Source organism: Patagioenas fasciata, chromosome 6 (genome assembly GCF_037038585.1).
Source record: "Patagioenas fasciata isolate bPatFas1 chromosome 6, bPatFas1.hap1, whole genome shotgun sequence".
In the NCBI taxonomy this organism is placed as follows: Eukaryota; Metazoa; Chordata; class Aves; order Columbiformes; family Columbidae; genus Patagioenas; species Patagioenas fasciata.
The window spans coordinates 13,576,066-13,601,349 of NC_092525.1; the positions used below are offsets into that span (position 1 = coordinate 13,576,066).

At 41.6% G+C, this 25,284-nt stretch overlaps 1 protein-coding gene across 2 annotated transcripts in view; it reads right to left on the minus strand.

Moving 5' to 3' along the window:
* The window catches only part of COP1 (COP1 E3 ubiquitin ligase), a 124,168-nt gene that overhangs the window by 43,808 nt on the left and 55,076 nt on the right, over positions 1–25,284 (minus strand). For both annotated transcript variants that reach the window (XM_065842532.2, XM_065842531.2), the window contains exons 13-15: positions 20,414–20,522; positions 18,583–18,664; positions 11,903–12,019 (exon numbers count right to left, since the gene is read on the minus strand). In XM_065842532.2, the coding sequence (XP_065698604.2) occupies positions 11,903–12,019; positions 18,583–18,664; positions 20,414–20,522 (308 nt within the window). The remainder of the gene's footprint in view (positions 1–11,902; positions 12,020–18,582; positions 18,665–20,413; positions 20,523–25,284) is intronic.

A 25,284-nucleotide genomic window follows, 5' to 3' on the forward strand; every position in this document is an offset into this window, starting at 1 on the left:
ACTTAGAGATTAACTAAAAAGCTACTAATAAGGCAGCAGAGCCTCTCCAGTGGATCTTCTACATCCCTTCGCACCAGGAAACAGCCTCCCCACAAAGGCAGCGATATCAAAGGCTGGTTAAAACATAACTCGGGATTTAATTATGAAGAAGTCCAAACTGAAACTTAATCCTATGCAGAGTTTGTTTGAAATCAATTTTTCAAAGACAGAGGTTCTGCAAACTGTCCTCTCATCTTAGTTGTCCTGAAGAGTACTCTTAGGTCAAAGGATTAGTGAGAAGTTTTTTAAATCCAAATTTGCTTATGCTATTTGCTACTGACATAAGAAAGGAAAGGCATTAACCCACCTCTCAGCATCCCAGCATTAATGTTCAGGCTGTGTTTTGCTGCACAAGTTTCTAGTTTCTCAGATCTTTTAGTTTTGGTCCACCTACTCCCACATGATGGGGTGGCACAAGGCACCCTGCCATAAAACCTTAGTTCTCCTTTAATTCATCTTTTTCTTCTTACTAGTAAAAAAGAAAATGGAGAAATGCTGAACTTCAACTGTTTCCAAGAGTGCAATAACAAACCACAGCACTTGGAGATATCCGTGTGACTTTGATCAAAAAGTTTAGGGTGGAGATTTAACCTGCCCTACAGCAGAGGGGCAGACTGGAGTCTGAACATCCATATGTGGGTCTCACTCCAGAGGGAAGATTTGAGATGTAAGACAGTGAACCCTCCGTCTTCAGGAATAATTTAAGCCAATAAAATAGGTGAACCTTCACGTAGGGACTACAAAAAAAGATCATTTTTAATCCTGGGTCTCTTCCAGGGCAGAAGAGAGCACATGGAGAAAGAAAAGGATCTTTATTATAGCAATAGAAATGCAGGGTGGCATCTGGGCATTTAACAGAGAATGGCAAGGAAGCCTTTCAGCCAAGGAAACACTATAAAGACATTTATTTCATTTGACAGAGTAATACCAGGATGGGATGCGATCAGCACAGGCTTTGGCCTATCACCAGCCATTTCAGGGAGAGAAGACAGTGCGATCGTTTCCACTACATAAAGAAAATAGATGCTCTGGGAAAAGAGAAAAGGCAAAAACACATTAGGGACAGGAAACAAAGTGGACCTGAATCCAAGTGAATGAAGCCCTGCACCAAAAATTAACACGAGAATTTTCTGAAGAAATTAGATAATATCGACAGCACCGAGTTGACATCAGTGCCCTCTTTACAAACCATTTCCCTTACTGTAAGGAAAGAGATTAAGAATGGGTTTGATATGGCCTGAAGCAAAGAACCTTTGACAGACAAAACTATGTGGAGCATTTTGCTGAAGAATGCACTGTGCTGTTTTCCACTTTCAGCATGACAAATCACATGAGGAGGAGAGAGCGGAAATAAATCCATTTCACCCGAACATCTCCCTGTAGAACGCTGCAGCACCGGCAAAGCTAACTGGTATTTTGTTGTTGTTTTTCCTGTATATACCTTCCCTTAAAAAAAAAAAAGCAAACCAAAAAGCAACACAATAAAACAAGAAAATTTTATCCCAACAGCCGTCATTACAAGCACATTAAAATGTTTGTAATGTTTGCCGGTTATGGTTTTGTATTCACAATTTTCTGTTCCAGCAGAAATTGCAAGTACTTTGTTTCTCTAAGACAAAATTACCTATTTGATGCATTTGCTTTTTCCTCCTCTTTTTACCTGGAGTTCCCTTTGCAGTAGAGGAAAAGGTTTTTCTCTGAATAACCACTTTCCTTTGCCCTAGGGGGATCTCAGCAATCTCTTCTAGAAGCAAAGCTCTGGTCCACAGCAGCAAGCTGGAACAATGCCCTTATTTTGTATTTCACATGCGTGCCCGAGATGATTTGGGATGCGGTACTTCCTTCGTGTTGGCTGTCACAGCTCTGTCTAGACAGGTGATCACAAACACCCTTGTACCAGACTCACAGGGAGCTCCTGCTTCCCCCTCATCTTCACAGGTGTCTAAAACTCAACGGCCACCCAAAAAGGGACTGAACTCTGGGAAAGCATTCGATAGGTATTTTCTTTGCAAGTCAGAGCCTCCCCAATCTGCTCTTCCCTTACAGAATGCTCTGAAGACTATATAAGATTAAACAAGGTCTGTATGATTTCTTTTGCTGGTGGTAAAATCTTAAAAAAACAAAAGACAAACCTTTTAAGCAAGGAATTCACAGAGCCTGTGATGTTAGCGAGGAGATGAAAGGAAGTTTCTAAAGCAGAGGAAGGCACATGGGTATTCAGGGATGACAACTCAATCTCATTTTCCTACACTGCAATACAGATGATAGGCAACAGCTTCCAAAAATCACATTTAGGGAATACAATATAAATCCGGCCTCCAAAATATCATATTTAGGGAATCTAACACAAATCGAGACCAGGTTTCCATTTGAATGAAGGAATACACAGCTTTAAGAAAACACCTAACAGAGTTCTGCTTAGCAGACTGGATGACAAAGGAAGCAACACTCCACAAAAACTGAATTATGGACAGCTGAGGTTAGATTAAACACATCTGGTAGCCTCAGTTTAAAGCCTGGTAAAACCCATACCACGAACAAGCACCTTCTGCATTCCCTTCTACCAAGGAAAAGCTCAGGGACGCAACACCAGAGGGTTTCAGGTTGGCACTTGAAATATTTTGACAGAGCTCTGCAAGGAAGACTGTACCCTGCCTCAGCCAGTGATTTTCATCTCTTACCGACACCAAATGTGCTATTTTTTCTTTTTAATGTATATCAACACTAGCATTTCACTAAAGATCTATATCTCCCTCTGCTGAACAGATGAAGGGAACAGCAGCCTCGATGGGAACCGCCAACTGGGTTTTTAACCTTTGTATTCGACAGATTCCCCATGGCTTGAAGTTACAGATGACATTTGCTGGGTTATGGATAATGGTCTTTACACACTGGGGACATTTTTTACTGACTTCTCTAAAGCTTTTGACACAGCAGCCCATAAAACCTCCACCCTAAATAACTTGTCTCATATTAAGGAGAGAAGGAGGAGACATAAAACATTAGAGATCTTAATCAGTTGAGAAAAGGGCTCTGATGGGAGGGGGAAGCAAAGCACATTTCTCTAAAACTCCTTTGAAACTTTGACCTTTATGGTTTTAAAGAGCTCCAGAGATTTCTCAGAGGAGCGAGGGATAGCTGGGTTTTGTGCAATTCAAAGATTGCCTTCTATCAGAGCGCTGGAGAAACAAAATATTCAGAACACAGAAGGAAGATTTACAATGTTACAAAAGCAATGCAGAGGACAGCAGTAACAATCTGCAGCTTTTGGAAGAATTCATTCTTTATGCCTGAGAAAGAAAAAAATAATACGTACCATTCAGACTCTTAAACCAACTTTTCTCCTTGCCTATGTAACATGTACAATTCTATATGCACCAGTGCATGTAGCCCAATGTCCAAAATGAGTTTTAAGACACCCAGAACACGTGAAGAACAGTCATTTTATAATAAAAGCTGCTTCAACTCATGCTGCCTAAATGGACTACATCCATGAAGATCTGAAACTTCTCACCTGAGCACCAGGAGTCTTACTTGTACAATGACTGCTGGATATATCTTTTAAAGCCAGAAGTACTACATAATTCACCAAACAGATCTCTCCCAATTCAAGATACTTATTGCCCACAGTATTTGTTCTTACTGCAAACCCAGGTCAGCTCTGGTTCTTGAATGACTCAAAGTTGTGCAGGTCATGGAGCTGTGATGGAGGGAAAGGGCAGAGTCAGACTCCAAGAGGCCAAGATTATGTAGATAAGGGCTTAAGACATTAAGAAAGGTAGAGATATTAAAAAGAACACCCTCCCTACAATTTAGGAGTACATTTATGAAGCAACAGCTTTAGGGGTTTTATTCTATCAGCAAACATCATACAAAAAGAACCAAACAGGTTTCAGAGCAGTCAAACAGTCTCTATGGAAGCGCAGGCTGCTGCCCTATGCATGACAATATGCAGCTGAGGACCAGGGTTTGCCAAATTATCAGTCAAACCCGATTTTGGTCCAGAACTACATTTTGCTGCACCAGCCGGAGGAGACAAGCTTTATTTTACTGGGTTCTGGAGATGACAACCCAATTCACCACCTAAACTGCCCTCAAAGCAGACTCTGCTGGAAGAGATGATGGATAATAAACATAGCACCACAATCACTAATATTCAAGTCAAAGAACGCTTAAACCAAAACCCCAAAGGTATGGTGGGATTATGCAGATGAGGAAATAAGCACAGGAAAATACACAATGATACACACATATGCAATGTAGAAAAGAGGCAAAGTATGCTCTAGCTATACAACGAAATAAGTGATGTGAAGAGGAACTAGATTTGCACACACATCTACAGGCTTTTTGCTGTTATCTTAAGATTCAAGTGGCTAAGAAAGCATTTTCTAAGACAAATTCCTCTCAACCTAGCCCAAGTGTTCAAATGTCTCCTCTTAAAACCACACAAAATGCTTGAATGCTCACACTATCAAAACAAAGCCTTTGAGGTGAGAGCCCACACCGCGTTCGCAGGTTATAGATTTTTCCTGTGCAACTTGACAATCTTCACCAGTTTGTATGGAAAAAGCAGCATGTGTTATAGAAGTCTAAATGTGCACAGTACCCAAATAAAAGGCTGGAATGGTCAATCTATGAGACAACACAGGAAGCCGTTACAGACCAGGTCATGCCAATGAGCAATTCCTTTAAATGAGCTACCAGAAAAACTGCAGCTTTGGAAACTGTTGAGGTTGGAAAGAATTAAACTCTAAGGGACACAGCACCAGCCAGTAGCAAGAGCAATTTAGCATTCTGAGGAAAAGATGAATCCTGAAGTTGCCTATTCTGTTCCTGAATTTCAAGGCTCATTTCAATTTTCATGTGAATTTTGTAACATTGACTAAATGACTGCTACACCAGTCAGAAGACAAAATGTTCAGGAAAAGAATATTTAAGCAAACAATTAGCACACTCATTTCCTCTAATGACAGATTTATCCTTTTCTCCAGAGAATCAAATGGAGCTTTTCAAGTTCATTTTATACGTTCACTTGTTACCGAAGTGTGACGACCTCCGGGATGAAGTCTGGAAACTCCCAACAGGTCTCTATATTGTTACTATCCATTGCAAACACTTTATCCAACACAAATCAGAGACTACTCGTCCTGTGCAAGTAAAAAAGAAGTTACAGAAGCTTTTAAACTCTGAAGTTTACGTGACATTTGGACATGGTGCAGTGCCTGGCTGACCTGGCAGCATCCCTGATGTGCAGATACAGGTAAGACAGCTTAACCACAAACATCGCAGGTTTAGGTAACGTGGCACAGCTGCATTTCTCCTGCATAGAAGCAGAATGTGATCTACCTACCAGCACCAGAAAGATTGTCTTCACCAGGATGGTAGAATACACAGCTTGATACTTCCAGTTATACCCCAGCATCCAAGAGGGATAATTTTTAAGTCAGACCTTCAAGACGGTGTTTTAAACTGAACAACTCCACTAAATTCAGTGCTTCCCCTACAACAAGTACTGTCAGGACAGAAATACAATCAAAATCACACTGGCCAAAAATACAGATTCCTCCAAACAACCCTCAGCTGATTGAAGCGCTAGAGATGCTTTTAAGGTTACAACAGATAAAATCTTTGCAATGAATTCTGACATGAATTTAAATTATGAAGTGACAAGTATGCCCTTCCAAAACATGGACCTTGTCCCCTATTTACCCCACCCATAGCCTTGGAGATCGTGGGTTGGGGGAAGATTATTGAATACTTGCAAAAAAAAAAAAGACGCTCTCTAGGCGAAGTCCAATACAAGTAACAGGCAAACCCTGGACAGCTGTGTGCCATAAAGGCTGAATTTTAAACACTGCTGTGAACTTTTTCACAGGCTTGAAAGAAATGCCTAACCTTTGCCTATGCCTTTGAATACTGTGCTGAATTCATACGCTAAATGTAATCGTGTAGCTTAAGCCCAAAGAAGATGCCTAACTCCACCCAAAACATGTCATATATTCACAAAAATAGATTTTTTCTGAGTCACTGCAGGCTTTCAATAGAGCAGAGCGCCTGCCCATGAGAATCTATTAAGGTAAGACCTTGCTTTCAGCTGGAAAACATTAATTCTCTTCCAAAAAGGCACACTGCCTTCTCGGTCATTAATATCACATAATTCTTCCTAGCTGAGTGACAAGGCAGGCAAGTCACCCAGATGTGAGGCAGCACGAAAGGCAAGCTCTACAGAGAGATGTTTGGAAAAGAGAAATCACTGCTCCAGTTACCGCAGCAGAAAAATCAATATTTCACTGGACAAGGATGGTGTCCAAAGCGGTCCTGCTTGGACAGCGTGTATATTAGCAAGATTGAACGATGCTGATGAAGAAGTCACACGTGACCTTGAACTGTAAGTGCGTCAGGGCCATGCGGAGATCTCTAGGGGTGGGTAAATAGTTGCAAAGGAAAACAAAGCTACTGACGTAGCAACAGGAGCCCTTTGGCATGCTGGATGCTGTGGATCAGTATCACTAGTTTTGTGGCCATTCTATACTGAAAGAAAGGCGGCAGCTTTCAAAGCCAGAGCAGGATAGCATCCTGTAATGCTGAAGATGGTGCACAGGGAGGATCTTTTAAAAAGCACGCAAAACCTGCCAGGAAAGGGCAAAACCACGTTTGAAGGAAAAGCATTTTCTTGAGAAGTGCTCTTGCTCAGTGTTACTGTACAAGTGGGAAAGGGAACAAGGAGGAGAGGCAGAGAAGGCAAGAAAGGGAAGAAACCTCATGGTCAGTGAGGATTTTCCCCTTGGTCACTAATGCTGATCACAATTCAGGCTGCCAAAAGCCAACCTGGGGCTGAGCTGAGCCAGAAAAAAAGGCAAACTGGTTGTGGCTACACAATTGCCAGCACAACGGAAGAAACAGAAAAGCAAAATTAGAAGTGTTTAGAAGGGATTACAGTATCCCCAGTACAGGTAGCCTCAAAATCTGAAGCTGTAAGTAGTAAAACCAACATAAAATCAGCTTTGCTTCATGTTTTACCTCCCCTGGTCACTTAATCTGAACCCACACAGTCAGGAGTTTGTGACAACGCAGTGAAGCGTTTTGGAGACCTGATCAAGGCTAAGACTAACCCTGCAAAACCTTCAGCTCTGACCACATTGCGGCTGTTCTGTGGCTCTTCTCTGTCCATCTGTACTTGTCAACTGCTTCCATTTATTTTGTGAAGCTCTTGTAGAGCAGGTAGTATCTGTCCTGCATCTCTGAGGAATCCTCCCCATTCCCCAGTCCAAGCTACTAGATTTGTGGGTCCTACAGGAGAAAAAATTATAGCATGCGAGAGGATGATGCATCTAGCGTAGGAAGTTGGGAATCTGAAGTTTTGATGACATGATCTCTGCATAATATATGGGAAATAAAAGGTCAATGGTAGGCACTGACAGCGTTACAGCATGCTGGGAATAAAGCATCGCTACTATCAATAGCTCTGCTGAGCTCACTCCAGTCAGCAGACAGTCTGATCTCACCCAGACTGCACAACTTGGACAGTCAAGCTGCAAACTGCATGCATTTTCAGCCTTTTTTTTTTAAAAAAAAGCAAGTAGATGGTACTGCTAGAAAATATATGGGTTGAGGGCACCAGCGCTACTGCCGAGGCAGAACAATAACAACTTCAGTCATGATTTATATGGCTAATTTCAGGATAAAACCCTATCTGTTTTTAAAAAGAGGAAAAGACCACAAAATTACCTGATTTTGTATTCGGCAGTGATTACGGTTTATACTGCCCAATGTTTCAACTCAGTAAGCATGCAAATAGAATATTTTATTAAAGTAACAGACAAAAGGGATCTTTTCTTCTTTATGTGCCCTCTCTCCACCAAAAGAGATTTTATCAGGCTGCAGCAGACACACTGGCTTCCGTCTCACCTGAAGTGCCTGTCTGGTTTTAAGAGAATTATTTCCCAAACCAAATACCCATTCCTCTCTCGTATAGGCTCTATTTCCAGTTTATTGCTCATTTGTTCTGTTTTAAGCTACCAAAACGATCTTTTGGTCATCTAAAAGCTTTCAGAGTGAAGAGCCCAGAAAAGAAACATATATATCATCCATATTAGATGGTAATACTGAGATTTGCTTCTATAGTGGCAACTAAAGCATGGTTTTCTACGGCATTTTGAAGCCAACCCAGTACTCTCTACAAAAGGAAAGTGCTCCATATGGAGAGACACAACTGAACAACACTTGACCATGGCTACATCTAAAAGTTCCAGGATTGCTACTCATGTTTACCAACAGGTACAGTGAAGCACAGAGGGTTTGACCATGAATTCCACAGAAATCCCAGTTCCAGCTCACATTATGTCCTTTTCAGGAGGCATCATTCAAATCAGTCACTTCGTGTTCTCCTCCTGCAGCCAAAAATGGGCAGGGACCTCCCAAGGAACTCGGTGCAAGGGTGAAAGGGATGTTCTCCACAAAGGAAGAACAGTGTGAACGAACAGCAGCAAGCAGGCTAGTAGAATGTCAACATCATCTCGTCAGGGGGAAAAATTACAGTCAAAGCTGCTGAAGCAATAACCCCCATTTCACTGACTGCACCAACAGGGTTTGTAGGCTGACCTCGCTTCAAAATCCATCACTGCAGTCCTTCGGTTCACTCCTTTTATTTGACAATACAGCATGGGTGCAGGTTGGAACACTTTCTGAAATCAAGATCTCTCATTGGGGATTACTTACAGAGCCCTGGAGCTGCGGGTGCGCGACTGTGGGTGCTTACACCACCATATGGTGAGGGACCCAAGTTGAGGCTCCAGCTGCCATCACTCCCAGCCCTGGAGATGCAGAAATGACCCCATCCCGAAGAGCCCCTGGTTTGAGAACTTGAGGTGCTCAGCAGATGGGGAAAAAAGAGCAATGAGAACATCTCATCAGGCTGCTGCATCAGCTCACGTAACTCACACCACACGCTGGTAGAACTCTGTGTGACTTCTAAGTATCCTCCTATTTTTCTGTAAAAGGAAGCTCTTCTCAAACTGGAGAAAGTGAGAGAAAGCACAAAGGTTCCTCCCTGAACATTTCACCCATGCACAATGTAGCATCACCGGTAGAAGTGAGCCAACAGTCATGGTTTTACTAACAAATGAGAACAGGTATACAAACTGTAGAGAGGTAGAGAACACCTTAAAATAGCCATCCTGTTTCTGTGCAGAATGCAAAGGAGGAACCAGCACTTCAAAGAGATGTTGATCTACCTGAAGCATCTGATGAGGAAAACTCATTCCAAAGGGGCACTTCTAATAGATGGAGGGAAGTGGGCAAGATGCATCAGCCAAGGGCGAAGGCAAGTGTTTCATGAAGCAAGATGTGAAAGAACAAGATCTTACGAAAAGGGGTTTCAGCTGTATGGATCCTTAGGAAAGACCCTCAAGTGGAAAAAAAAAATCAAAACACAGCAACAAGAAACGAAAATTGTAGAAAAATATTTCAAAATATTAACAGTGAAAATATTCAGACTTGCAGTTAAAATTGACTGCTAAAGCAAGGCACACAGGCTTGCAAAGCTATTCTGCATACGAAGAAAGAAGGGAACTGAAACATCTATGTTTAGTAATTTAATAATAGTATATTAAATCAATTTAATTCCTCCTTTTATATCTCAAATATGAAGTACCAATACTTCCCCCCACCAACCAGTTCATCAATTGCTTCTCTCATCAAGTCAAACCATAAATACACATACATACATATACAGCATTAAGTTCCATCAAATCAACAAATAAAATTAAAGTATATACAGAAGCAGCACTTCTGTCTAAATACTGTACAAAACTGTGTTGGGCATGAAATGTTAGCAACTCTTGGCTCTTTTACCGTGGAATAAATCACTGAATAAGTAATTGAAACAATTTTCAAAACTTAAAGTCCTCCAAGCACATGAACGAGCCAAGGCAGAGCTAGGACAGTTTTCTAAAATTGCCCACTACACTGGTGACTGAATTAAGTGTTGAGTGTTTTACATCACTCACCTTTATTCCTACTGGGGGGCAAACAGGAATGGCTAAGTCAGTGCACCCAATCCATTTTTGGTTTAGTACTACTACTCAAGAAAACCAGCTTTGACTCTTCCTTTATTAATTTTATAGCCCACATTGCAAATCACACTATTTACAAATTATATTGCTTTTTCCACAGACTAAATGGAATTAGTAAACAAGACAAGCTGAAATCAATGGAGGAGAAAATAGTGTCGAAAGACATGAAACAGGACTGTTTGACTATATGGAGAACAAAAGCAGACACTAGCTCACTTCTTTGCTTTTTTGTTTGTTTGTTTTAGGAGTTCAGAAAGAACATATTTTTCAAGATCCCAGTACGTCTTTTAATTTCATATACCATTTTTTTCCACACGTATTTATGGCTGAAAGATCAATTAGAATTCCTTTGTGAGAAGTAATTCCCATCAGTTCAATTACTCCACGTAATTGTTTCAGCAATCATAGTTAAATATCCATTTTAATTTTTATTTAGAGACTCAATTACCAAGCATAAAGCAGATGTAAACACTTTTAAAATTTTATCTTCTCTCCCTCCTATGCCTTCTTCCCCATTACAAATACCATTTTTACTCCTCAGCATTCTCTAAATGCCAAAAGTGCACATGTAGTCATTTAAAACCTCCATGTAACTCCTAGTGCTCACTAATGCTTTTATCTGAATCCCCCCCTCTGCCTTCATTGTGGTAACGGATTTATCAGGAAGAATTCTATTTTGTGGTGCTTTTACATATCTATTTTAATCAGCATCTGGTCTGTTTGGATCTGGTGCTCTCATCTTTCCCTACAGCCTTTCACAGGTAGCCCCTTTCATTCACATGCTGCGAGTAGGTATTGTAATTCAATTCTATTCTTGCACGTAATTCACTAAACTACAGCAAGATGCCTGTCAAGCAAGTCAATATTTTACACTCCAACTTGAATCAATTTTTTGCAGTGTATCAAAATGCAAATTTATTTTTTCCTCTTAAGAGTCACAATCTAAGTAGAACCAGCTTGGAAACGGGAATCTCTAAATGAAATAGCAAGCTGGTACTTGCGAGAACGATCAACGTATCTCCTGAAGTCCAGAGATCACAAATGTCATCAGAACATCTAGTTACAGGTGCATTAAAACTCCCCAAGGAGAAAGAAAATGCAGAGTTGGTTAAACATTAATAGGTACCTCTGAGTTTCAGCAGCTGCATGCAGAGCATGATACAGTTTCCTCCCAAAGCGATACCCGCTCTGCTCTCAAATCTTTGTACTACCACCAAGAACTATTTAAGTGTATAAAACGCTCATCATGCCTTCCCCACTGACTACTTAAAAAAATCCCACCATTAACAGTGATGCGTTGCCCAACCTAGAAGAACACAGGGACTGTAGTTGCAGCTACAGGAAACATGCACAGCCACTGTTTTACAGTACGCCCCAGGTAAAACCAGTTAAAATTCCCAGTGTGGCTTCATTGTATTTATAGAGCAATGTTATAAATCAGCAAGAACAACTATCAGCATGTTAACATATTAACTTTGCTATGAGACTCTCGAAGCTGAGCTTTGCCTGGTTGCCTTAGCGATCTCAATCAACACACCGGGCAACTTGCTTTCCTGAGCTTTTCTCTCTGATAGAGGTGCCCAAATTGAAGAATCAGGCTGCAGGATGACATGTGAGCATCAGGAGGTCTTCTGGGTGACTGCACACTTGGAAAAGTCTTACTCAGAGGTATTTTAACTGCAAAGACACTCTAGTCTTGGATATAGCAGCCAACCTTGCTTCTTTGCAGGGGGAATAAGAAACAAAGGAGAAGAAACGGTATCTCTGTGCCCAAAAACCTGTTTACCTACCTGCACAGCCAAAAGCTAGGTGATACCTGGAAGAGGGACTGAATTTGACACAACACACGTTAGCCTTGGCCTCAATGCTTGCTACCGAGTTGTCCAGGTTGGTAGACCACAGCTTCACTAGAGAAACAGAAAAAGAGAAATAAGTGAACAAAAACAACGGGGAAAAAAAAATAATTAAAAAAAATCAACCTCATCTGAAAAGTACAAAAATATAGTTATTTCACAAATAAGATTCCAAAAAGTCTCAACTCGCTAAGACGTTGGTTATCATAAAAGCTAAGGTACTGCTGATGGCTGGGAAGCTTGAGAACATTCTCAAGTGCGCACTGTAAATATTCTGCCCATCTCCATACACACAGGAGATGTTAGAAGTCCACATCCCACACTGCTGAGAATATCAGAGCAGGCAACTAATCACATATTAGAATTTCAGCTTTTGAGGTCACCAGAGTGCAGATTCATATACCCAAGAGCAGGAAGGCTTGCGTGCTTTTTATTCCTTGTCCCTTAGCTGAGATGCAAGAACTCCATGGCAGAATCGCTTTGCACAGAGTGAATATACCTAACTGTATGCTTGAGTACATTGAAAACATTTTTTATGTTTGATAAACGGGCATGGACAGGAGAGAAATCAGTATGCCAATTTCCTATGATGATATATTCCCCTGGTACAAGAACTCTCCTGTTTAACAGGACTCCTGTGTGAACACTGATTAAACTACATGGTACAGAATGAGCTGTTCCCCTAAGTACTCCAGTGCTTTGCAGGACAAACAACAGAAAACACCAGCAGCTTTTCAAAACACAGCCTTCCCCACCCTCCACAAACACCTCAAGTACCTTTTAACCTTAAAGATGGAGAGTGCCAAGTGCTCCTCACACGGTCCACTTTACTACAAAAAGCTGCAGATGAAACGCTTAGCCCTTGGTCCAGGTGATGGGGCACAGCACATTGGCATCAAGCCCTGTTGATGCCTATGAGGCAGAGTTAAATAAGACTTAAATGTTTTTTCCTTCCCCTTCTCTTGCTGAGGCAGGAAGCACAGCAAGCCGAAGCCAAGGTTTGAACATGCAGGAGCTATGTGAAGGCTCAACCCCTTCACCAGCTCCCAAGAGCTTCTTCAGATCTCTGGTCAGTGGGTCATCTGCCATCTTTTTACAGAAAGCTCACTTTGGAGGTGAAGCAAGCAAAACCAGCAAAAGAATAGCAAACCTGTTACTCGCTGTGGTCAATAAATGAGGGAAGCAGCCTCATGGTGTGTCCCCCCACCCTCTGAGGACCCCTCTGTGTCACCTCTTGCTCAGTCTTCCCCAGGAGCTCTGAAGAAGCAGCAAGGCGTCCATGTGGATTGCTCAAGGAAAGGGAGAAACACTGGCAGGTTCATTCTAGCGTACCTGCTTTTTAATAGCACGGCAAGCAATGAAAGGTGACAAGACTGCACTATTTCTGACCACATGTAGGAAAACTGTTTCAAGAATCAAAGAAATCTGTGACTGCTCAGAGCTCCCTAAGGAATCACTTCAAATACAGCCCTGTGTGGGTATCTGACAGCTGCCTGGAACCATCATAAAGCAGCACACACATACTCCAGAAATACAAACACTGATGCATACTGTATTTGCACATAAGCATTATGTAAAATTCAATGAAAACAGCACCCACCCTGTTGTCAGTTTTAAGAAATAAATCCGTTCTCACTTACCAGAGCTATAATATACATCCTAAACATCTAGCTACATCTCTAAACAAAACCCACAGCTTTGCAAGCATGGCTTAAGATGCTCTCTTCTCACAAGTGAGGCTGGGTGATACAGATTATATACCTCCTCCATTGTGCTGTGTGCTTGGGGTGGGGAACAGAGCCAGGAAAGCCAATTTTGCAAAACAATAAAACACTAGTATTTCACTTTAATGAACAGATATCAAGAGATGTATAGTCTAAGTTGCAGGGGCAGTAAGGGACTTGGAGTTTATGGATGGGATGGTATAGGAAACAAATAATGCCACAATTACCAGAGGACACGGTTGGCAGATATTGCTTCAACCTGCAGCACACAGGGAGGTTACGTGATCTCACAGTTCAGAACGACGTGCTGCCCCAATCCAGTACTAAAACCATGCAGGCTTGTCTTAAAGCCTTCCACAACCCGGCATCGATATTTAAAGTTGTGTCTAAAGTGGCCAAGTCTCTCCTTGACACCACCTCTAATAAATGAACAGCCATCTGGTCTCGGTTTTGTAGCAAAAGCTAATTGAGGACTCAGCTTCAACTTGGCTCCTTTTTTCATTTAAGTTTTCTGGCCATAAGCTGAGCCATTTAATCTGGTGAAGAGTCGACCTGTGTGTTCAAAGCCATCATAATACTCATTACAACTGACAGACACAGATTAGAGTCTGCAATTTCTGTGATCTAACTGCTGTGGGATACACTGCGCTCCAATTATATCTTAGTCAGTACCATAAAAAAGGATATATGCGACATATAACAACACGTAATGAAACATGTCAAGTTTTACCCGGAACTGCCCATTATTTTTTAAAAAGAACTGACAGGTTAATAAAGCATAATTCATAAGGGTAGAGTTTACTTGCTGTAGCTTTCAGCAATTTTGCTGAGGTGGAGGCAGTAATTATACAATGTACAGACATCTTGATAACACCTAGAATTGTGCTGATGAGACAAGCAACCATCCGAGATTGACAATTTCTAAAACACATGTTCTCCAAGCATATGTTTCCTAATTTTGCAGCTGCTAAGAGAAACATCCTCTATATAGCCAAATGTCTACCGAAGTCGTACAAGATGTCTCCAGAACAGCTTTTTCAGTTTAAAATGTTTAAGTCTTTTCCAAGATACTTTTTATTTGGTTGGAGCTTTACACCATATGTGTAGGTTTATAAACTCTTTTTCTATAGATCAATTGTGTGTCTAAACACTGATTAAACGAGGCAAAAGCCTGTACCGCAGTAGCTGAAGGTGTAGGTGTACACAGGTGGTACACTGATAGTAAGGATATTTCATCCAGCCTGTCATTCTTGCAATTCTGATTGCCCATGCGACAGACAGCCTGCTGTTACTTCAAAAAGCTGTAAACCACGAATAGGATATTCCTACCAGAAAACTCATTTACATGGACGAGAGGAATCCCTAGGAAAGGAGGAAGCTGCTGAATGGTCCTGCGAGGCAAAATTTTTGATCCACTGCCTTGTGGGGGTCAGGAGGACGATGTAAACTGATGGTTGTAAGCAGGCAATGACCGCAGGGTGCTCCTCCTTGCAGATATTTGGGTTGGTACTTTAACTACTAACATCTTCTTGACCTTTCAAAGGTATTCCCAAGTGAATCCAAAACCCCCACAAATCTCCAGGAAACTATCAAACCTCTTTTAGCCAGAAAAATGAGCAAACTGAAAGTTCAACCTGATATTTTAAGAGCAATAAACATCTAAACCTCCAGTTAAAATCAGCAGAAGCTGAAGGAGTAAAGTATTACTGAAAACGAAGCCTCAAATGATTCTGTGGAAGTCCTCAAGATAGAAGAGGAGCAAACACTGATCTACAGTTCTCAGTCTGGTTCCCTTCCGAGAAGGCCAGGGGTCTTTTTTATGAAGCCAACTCTGCAAATCTGTGTTGCCTCCGTGAATTGAGGGGTGTTATAAAAGTAGTTGTAGGACTGGTACCAATGGTCTTACTTACCAAGGTAGCATGGAAAGTACTTTCCTTAGATGTAATGAAACAGATGCTTGCATTCCTTGTTACGAAACAATGAAAATTATCCTCTTGCTATGGCTTAGAGTAACCAGGTGCTTCTGTTCTGCTCCACCTCTCCATTTTGAGCCAGGAGTAGTGAAGGGACTACAGCTTACAGAAAAGATGTAAAAAACAGGACTCCTCCTTCAGTCGAATCTGTCAGTTCTGTTTGTGTCTCACTGCGCTTCAAAAACAATCCAAGAGCAGAAAACAAATGCTCCATCATTCCAAACAGGTCTGTATGCCAGTGGAGACTTAAATTTTACCCACATAGCATCACAAAATATTTTGTTCTGTCTTATCACAGCCATTATATCACATTCTCAATCCAGAGCAGACAGGGATGTTGGGCTGAGAAGCAGCTGTAAGTCATTAGCTAAGTGCACTAGCTCCAGCCCTATCTTGGCACTTTGATGACATTATTTTGCCTTCACTAAATTAAATAATCTTTTCTCCTCCACTAGCAGAAATTCACCCTTTCTTACTTACATGAGAATCACAGCTCCTGCCATTATTATGTGCATAAAAGACCGAAATTAAGACTGTGCCATTTCCCCAAGCTGCTTGTAGCACAAGTAAACACTTTAATTTTGCTCGCTGCTATCTAGTTAGCGTACACCTTTGGGTCCCTATAGACATATGCAACTACCTTTGCCCCTTTAAAAGGGAAGAGCATAACAACTGCAGATAAAAGTGAGGTTTTCATACACACAGTAGTTACTTCAAATACAATAATGCTTTTACGCTCTCATTATCTGCTATTAAAGTAGAAAGATCTTCCGCAAATAAGCATCCTGGATTATGGACAATAATGCAGAACCCGAGGCCCAAGGATGCTGTTTCTAATTATATCAGAATAATTTTATCCGTAATGGTACTCCATTCATTATCATGCCCTTTGCTGTGCCTGAGTCCTGCACAGACAGCTGTGAAGTACTGATGACAGGATTTTTCATCTAAAAGCTCTTTCCCCAATACCTGCCTACCGAGCATACAAAGTGCTTTAAAAATCAGCTTCCAACTTGAAAAGACCGAGGAGAGACAGGCAGATACACCAGCAAGCGGGAAGAACCAGCAAAGCTGTCACTTTTCTTCTGGCTTGTCCTGATCGCTTGAGAGGACAACGTTACATCCCTGCTTTCCGGGGAAGGGTGGTGAGATCAGCTCCAATTGCTCTGGCCACACTAATATCCACCAGCATCGAGATTTCTTGTTAGAAAGCCCGGTGTGGTGTCAGTAAGAGAGGACAGGAAGGGTACAAAGAACTTTTGATTTCCCACTGCCGTACATGGCCAAATGCGCATTATATGTACCCAAAGCTGGCCAAGAACTCAACCACCCCTGAACAAGATAAGCAGAAGGATAAAAATTCAAGTTAGGCAGGTCTGAGTTAAGCCAACTCATCATAGGTGTTACCTTTTCCTCACGTTTAACCCTTTCAGTGTGATCGCTGAAATGAAAGGTGGACACTGCAAACATTAATTTGGACATTTGCTGCTATCGCTCTGTACCATAAAGACATCCAAAATCTGTGCTTATTCCAAATACTTTCACTCAGCACTCCATTTGCCTCTAATGGACTCGTTACATACGCAAATCACAGGCAAACTGTGGTAGAGGTAAAGGATAAAATGTTCCAGGCCGGTTTTATCCACCAAAACCCCAATACACCTTCAAAAGACCTTTGCAAATTGAAATGCAAGTTATGTAGAACTACAGACCTTATTACAATAATTTCTAAGTAAACACTACACTTTTAGAAACTATTACTGAAGAAGAGAACTGTTAAGCTAGAGACAGGAGTTCTGCTTGCAGCTGGCTTTGCAGAACAGGACAACTTGTTAACATGCTAATAAATGCATGTCTACCTGGCAGATAAGCTTTTTCAAATGCACAGCATGAGTGGGGAGCAACGTGATGAAGAGGCTGATAATTTACAAGGTGAATGTTCACTCCTGCTGCATTTAAGCACACAGAAAAGTCTCGACTTGCACCAAAAAGGGGGAAGAAAGCATATCAAAAACATTTAAAACTCAACTTCAATATAAAATAAGCACCGAAGCTGCATTTTGTACATGGAATTACCAGCTACACAAAGACTGCCAAATGCAATTGAGGAACACTGGTATAGCTTTCATTCAAAACAGAATTTAAAAGCGTTTTAGAGGGGGGAAGCAGCTTGCAAGGTTTAGTGCTTATGAAAAATTAATCTATCATTTCAAAGCAAATCACAAAGAGCTCTGTCCAGAGCTGTATCAGCTCATCTGGGTGAGTTGATCCCCCTGACTGTGAACAGAACTCTAAAGCTCTTGCTGCTCACTAACTCTAATTTGATATTGTAAACATATTACAGATAAAATCTTGTTGATTAGGGATGAAAAATCCCTTTCTTTATAAGTTTCCTATTTCTTTTCGAAAGAGGAACATTTTTCTACCAGTATGTTGGGAAAGAGCTTGTCTTAGGGTTCTTCAAAAGCTCTTTGACAAACAGACCGGTGCTCCCATTCAGTTCACCACATAAAACTGCTAAAACCCAGGTAAAACTGCAGGAGGTGTTTTAACTTCTGCTTTTTCCCAGACAACCAAAGTTTTGAAATATAAATACGTGCTGTTGTTTTGAAAGGCCCCAAGGCTTTAACTCAACAAGCTTGACTAATGTTAAAATACATTTTGCTTTGTTTAGTGTCCTGGAAAACGCCAGCTAGGGAGCATATTACCCCAGAAAAGTGAACGTGGCACCAAGAAACCTTAATCCAAAGGAAGCCTCTCCCCTCCTCTAAGATCTGAACAGTTCAGTAGTACCTTGACACATTACCACATCAACCACAATCTTGAAGGGAGCTGAGGAATTAACTGCTTGAAATATCACAGTTTTGTGATACACAGAATGCAAGCCCTCTGCACAGAGACTGGAAAAGCAAAAGAATACCTTTGGCATCATCAGAGCCTGAAGCCAATAGCTTTGGGTCCATCAAGTTAAAGTCAACACTCCAGCACCTTTTCTCATGCTCCTGTTTAGAGAAACAAGAAAAACATTGGAAGGTAGTGAGCTGTAATCTGATAAAAGAGTAAATGAAAACAACACATGCTGTTTGGCATAAGCCGTCAGGAGAGTCCTGGTCAGAGATGCTTACTGCGTGTTTTGCAGTTTCTCAAAAAATACCTTTTCTCCCAGCCAGACCAATGCTTGTAGTTTGTTAGACATGTCATGAATGCAGAAAACAGTAGAGCAGCAATTATAAAAACAAAAACTGATATTTTTTCACTTGAAAGAAAAAAATTATCTCAGGAAATACACAAAGACTTATTTTTGCAGCACGGTTTGGTTAGCTGTGGTTCTAGTGTGTGCTGCTGCTTATTCTAGTAGATCACAGTTTTATCTCCTAATACCGATTAGATGTTCATTCAAAGCCATTTCAAACATCTCTCTGAAAGTCCAGGAAATCCTCACCTTCCTATTGAGTTATTAAACAAAACTTCAGGTGTCTAATTCTGTGTTTTTCCACTCAAATATTCTTACAAGGCTGCACACTCTCCTCCAAATACAGAAAAGCTGTATTTGCTATGCTGGCACATCTCACATGGAAGCAAAATGCTGCATTGAATGAAACCTGAAATTCAGTCAAACCCTTTTGTTTCGGGCTTTCACACAGGCTTTTGCAAGACAACGACGTGAAAAGCTCGCCAGGATAGAGCCGCTAAAGGTTTTCTAATACATGCGAAGCAGATGTCAGTGTGCATGCCTCCATGCAAATCCAAATAAAAAATTCAAGTAATCTGATAGGAAGCAAAATGAGTTTGTTTAACATAAGCAACAGCTGGTCCCCTCTAGGTTCATTATTCAGCCTCATAAAGAAATGCAAAATATATTTGAGAGGATAACAGACAAGATTTATTTTCTCCAATATAATTTATTTTTAATTGAGTTATGCAAGAGATTAGTGAAAATAATCATTACAAAGTGTCCAAAATACAATGGAAAAGTAAACAAGGGCTTAAATAGGAATTAAAACTTATGTTGAACTGTCAAGAAGAGGGAACTGAAGGCTAGTCTGCAGTTCATTCATTATCTCTGACCAGCTGCAATGCACTATGTACCTACACAGCAGCACTTCCAGCCTCTCTCCAAACAGATCATTTGCTCTTCCAATCTCCTCGTTCTGACCACAAGCCTCTCAGAATCCATTATATAGAAATACAATGCTCAAATTGCATTAAAAGAAAAAAACGCCAAGAAGCACTCCTGATATGGGTCTCGCTGTTGATCTCAGCCCACACGCGTACATAAGCTGCTCTGCCGAGTGCAGGGTTGTGTCAGGAAAGGTTTCCCTGACCACTCTGTTCACTTCATCTACATTTTGCTTTTCTGCTTTAGGAGCACCTGCAGCAGCAATCACTGCAGGATTTTAGAAAAGGCTTTTAACAAAGACTGAAGTGGAACAGGCACGGAGAGACACAGGTTTCTAAAGAAAGGTGAGACAAACAACTCCCATTCCTCCCTGTGCAGATTCCCTGCCCGAAAGCAGCAGCAAGAAAGCATCAACAGCCTCACGACTGTGACAAGAAGATTCAGTTGCCTCCCTCAGAGAACTGCAGCTCAATGAAGCCGTGCGGATGATGCACATTTACTGAACAGGAGGGGTACCCATTTCACCCTGTGGAATGTGAAAGCCTGTTGCTGGACTAGAAGCAGAATCTCAGACTGAATACCAATCTCTCAACAAGGTCTGTGGCGTGGGGAAGTGCTGATTGTGTGTTACCTGGTAGACCTTGGATCTCTGTCCCGTGAATCCATCCCAAAGGATGACGGTGCCTTCATAGTCGCTGCTGGCTAGCAGGTTCTTGTGGTAACTACTCCAGCTGATACAGCTGAAAAAGAAAAAGAGCCCCACTCAGTCACACCTTACAACACAGAAAGAGAAAAATAATTCCAGCAATACATCAGGCAATTAGTGTCTTTGTAAAGCACAGGGCATTCGATCAAGCCACTCCACTGAAACACTCGGGAAAGGACAAAGCCAAAACCCACCAGAAATAAAACAAACTTTCCTCTGTAAACTAAAAGAAAAGCTTTATTTGCTTAAGTGACATGTGAAGCACTCCGGTTTGGGATTTTTTTTAAATGCACTCACCTCTAACACTGCAAATGTTTTAGTTCTACTCAAATTCCCATAGAGTGCTGGGTTTGACTTCTTAGCCTCTTGCCAATAGCTACAACTATTATTACCATAAAGATAACGACTTAGCCAACAGAAGGTAAACAAGTAAAACACACAGCTGCATGGATGGTACATCAACCTCTCCTCTGGCACATATGTGATGTTCTATATATGCACCTATGTGCAAATCAAAGTGTGACTTCTGAGAAACCACATACAGTTTTCTGTAGATGTGCAAAGACTCCCTTCCCCACAAAGGAGGAAACAGCCATTTGCTTGCTATGGGCAGTTTAGGAAATGTTTCTGATGGAAAATTGCAAAATACATTGCATGGGTTTAGATTTTAAACTGAATCAAGTGGCTGTGCAAATCTAAACAGCAATTCCACTGGCAAACTAACCATCATTAGACAAAACAAGAGCAGCAACACTGCCAAGTCACATTTGGAGCACTCTGGCACTATGCCTCCGCTCTGACTCCCAAAAAACGTGACAGAGGTAAGAAGATTTGTAATACTTGTTCACCAATTTCTGGACCATCTGGCAGAAAAGCTCACCAGTTGGTATCAACTGTGATGCATGTAGCAGAATCTGAACTGACAGATCCAATTCATGCAGGTCATCAAATAGCTGCCCTGACACAGTTAACTAGATTACAGTAGCCTTGGGGCCAAGTTTTAACCAACAATATCAACTAGAAGTCCACGGTTCTGTAACTTTTTAATACTGCTTTGATCAGCACAGCTACACATTGAAATATGATAGAGATACGGGGATACAGACTTACAAGTATTATACCTTGACAAATTCTTGATTCTACTATACACATGCAACCTGTTTTTCCTTGGGAATACAGCATGTACCCACAGAAAAAGGAAACGTAGTTAAAAACCAAATAAACATGGTTAAAGCAGCGCTTGTGTTCTGCTCCCAAGTACAGTCAAGCTTAACTTACTGGGGTGTGAGTTTTGTAACTACAGAGGGACTATGCACACCAACCACTAATCACAGCTCGCCACTATTTGTGTGGCATCAACAAGCTTATTTCAGGTTCTGGAGCAGCCAAAAAAGAGCAGGCGAGAAACCCAATTGGTTTTTAAGACAAATTTGAAGAAATATATGGAAGGACTAGCATGCTATTGGTGCCTACATCAGCAGGAAACATGACTGAACAATCCCAAACACTCTCACTTTCTCTGCACAAGTTCACCTTACAGAAACGAGACAAAGTCGTCCAACGGCAGTGGCTTTCTGCAAGCCTCTTGCACCACTGCATGATGCCTGGAGAAGACCTTCAGGATACATCAGCCCCAGTGGGTCAGGTGGGAGCTTTCTCTGGAATGGCCAGTGCAGAGGAGCATTTGATGACAGCGCTTTCAACCTGTCAAACACTTCTCCCTGTGCGCACTTCTATCTACCTACAGCCTGTCCACACACACACTTCCTTTGTGTAGTGGTATCCCTTGGTTTTAAAACTTTGCATTCAGAAGCTTAAGTTTTATTGACCCAGTAAGTCATTATCTTTAACCACCAGCTGCTAAAAGGGCATTTGAGGCGACGCAGCTCAGCCAACGCTCTCCCTGACTTCACCTCTTTCGTGATACGTCATTAATTAGAAAACGTCAGTGTCCTCAACCCTTGTAGGTACAAGGGCTGTCCACAAACACATCATCAAGGAGCTATCGTTACACCAGCTCCACCACCTTTAGGTACCTGCAGAAAAGTAGGTCTTGACAATCCATGATTTACTATAAGCGATATTCAGAGAGGCTTAAGTGGCTCCCCGAGGACCGAATGAAGCTGGCGGGCACTGCCCACCCGGAGCCCGAGGTGAAGGTTGCAGCAGCCCACAGATAACCACGTCTGACGTCTGGAGTCCTGCTTCCAGGCACAGCAGTCAGTCACTGATAGAAGCAAAAGCGGTTCAGAGCCCTACAGCTACAACACAGTGAGGCTGTGGGTAGCCCCCAGCTAATGGCAGGGGGTGGACATTGCACTAGACATTTATCAGTTCAAACCTGTGCCCCCTGCCATCTTCACTCAAGTCAGGGCTTCAAGGAGCTTAAGGAAAGAGAATAATCTGTAAGTTTAGCCAACACACAAGCAGGAAAAAGAAAGCCCAGGGCCAGATCTATGTGGAGAGCTTTGAGAGTGCATGGGCAGGTGGAGAGAGTCCTGGAGAAAGGCAGAGGTGCTGGTACCACCCTGGCTGGTTAGAGGATGGATGCTCTGTGCTAGGGGAGCATCAAATCCAGAAAAGAGCTGGGCACTGCAAGTTGAACTGTGACGAGAATAATCACATAACTGCAGCTTGTCAAAAAAGAAATCGCCTCCGATGAGGAAAGTTAGGAATTATTGAATGGACAGAAAAATATGAAGGATGGAGTTTAACAGTGCTGCTTGAGGTGTGATAGATCTAAGGACGTAAGAAATATCAAGTTTCTAAGGCAGAGGTAATATCGGATCTATCAATATAGATGGAGAAAAATGAAGTCTTTCTGTGCCCAAAAGCACACACCTTAGCTCTGGCACAGCAAGGATCAAGCTAAGCTTCCTGTCCCACTGAAGCCTGATGGTGTTAGCAAGGGGTGAACACTCACTTGGAAAGCATTTGTAGCTAGACTGAGAAGGGAAAACAGGAACTGACAGGTGAAAAATGTTTAGGGATTTGCAGCCACTAAGTGGTTCAATTAACACCTTTTAAGTCACACATACCATAAATCTTTCATTTTTAAGGAATATGATTAAAGGATCATAATAAGACAAAACCAATCCTGTTCTAGCTCTCTGCCTTAATTCTCCCCTCATCACCATCCAACTCTCTATACAAAGTCTGAAACAAGATTGTTCTCCTTGACATTGCAATACCTGAGCTTCTTTATAACTTTAACACTCTGAAGTAACCTTTGCAGGGTACAATTCATGGTTGGATCAGGTGGAGGGGAGCTCCCTCTCCAGGTAAAGGATGTTTTTTACCAAGGGCTGACTGTCTCTTGGTTGTATTCTCTGGCATCTGTGATGATACAGGCCTGAAAAAAAGGCTCTCCTCTGTGTGGATTCCCTGGGACCTACACAGGGTTGAGATGCTATTGCAATATTTGGAGATCTTTTTTCCATGTCCAACATGGGCAATTTGGTTGCAACTTCAAAGACATTACCTTTTTGGGTTCACTTGAGATGTTATCATGGGTAAGATATGGAGTTAGAGACTCAAAAATGCATGGGGGAGCAAGCTGGAGAAGAGGAAAGGAAAGAGCCAAAGGTGAGATAGACTAAAAACACAGCTTACACAGTCCTCAAACGGAGTAAGCATCAAAACCCCACAAGTACATAAAAAAATAACCTTTTGTAGACAACCTTTAGTTGGTCTCCTGTCACATCCAGGGAGAAACTGAAGTGTGGAAGCTATGAGATATGACACAAAAATAGCTACTGAAGGCTGATATAACACACAATTCAGTGCTGGATTAAAAGGAGTTGTGCTAGGCCATCTTTTATTTTAAATACTAGTACCTGTATTTTTTCAGGTTTTTGCTTTGTTCTTTAATCCAGAAACAGGGTAATATAGTTACACCCCTGAGGTTTTTCTTGCCATAAATTGTGATGACTTTCCATCCTAGGAGATTAGCGGGGAGAAACTCTAGTTGAAAGCTAATCACCGACCTCTAAAACACCCTCCTAACCTTGGCATCCGATCTGAACACACAGAAACCCCGTCCCCGTAAAGATTTATGCGCATCCTTCATTTGGAGACACAAGTGGGCCAGCTCAGTTAGCACTGTCGGTAGCGCTGATGTTTCTTTCATGAGCCAGTGTTTTTATGGCTGAAACATCTCAAATCCACATACAAGTTACCTGGTGTCAACCACCCCTCTGGCAGTGAGAGTTAAGCGGAGTTAAAGCTTTTGATAAGACACAAACTGCTGTGGTCTGACCTGCTTCCCAGTGCCAAGTGCTTCAGATCCAGTCTATTATCATGAGTCAAGCGATGACCAGTAGTTTTAGGACTCAAATGTCTAAGGGAGTGATCTATTGCTACAAGGAACATCCATGTGAACAACAACGCTAACCGAATTCTTCAGAGACATACAGAATTACTTTACCATTATGAATGTTTTAAAAATACCCCTTTTTCTAATCATTCCAAAGAAAGCCTCTAGTAGGCTTAAGAGGCAAATACTTTTAAAGAAAAACTTCACCTTATTGCAAAGTGAAGCAGTTACTCTGACAACTGCAATTAATGAAAGTTGAAGGTGTTATTTCCTTCTAACCTGTTCAGTGCCAAACATTTTCTGCATTGGAAATATGGGCACCCAACACAACCATTCATGAGGTTTTTCAGCATAAAGAGAGCTCGTACCTTTCCAAACAGGAAAGACTCTAACGCCATATGGCAAGTTTTTTGCTTAATTTAAACTTAATAGTGAGAACTGACTGCCATTTTAAAAACTGACAGCAATTTGCCCATGAACT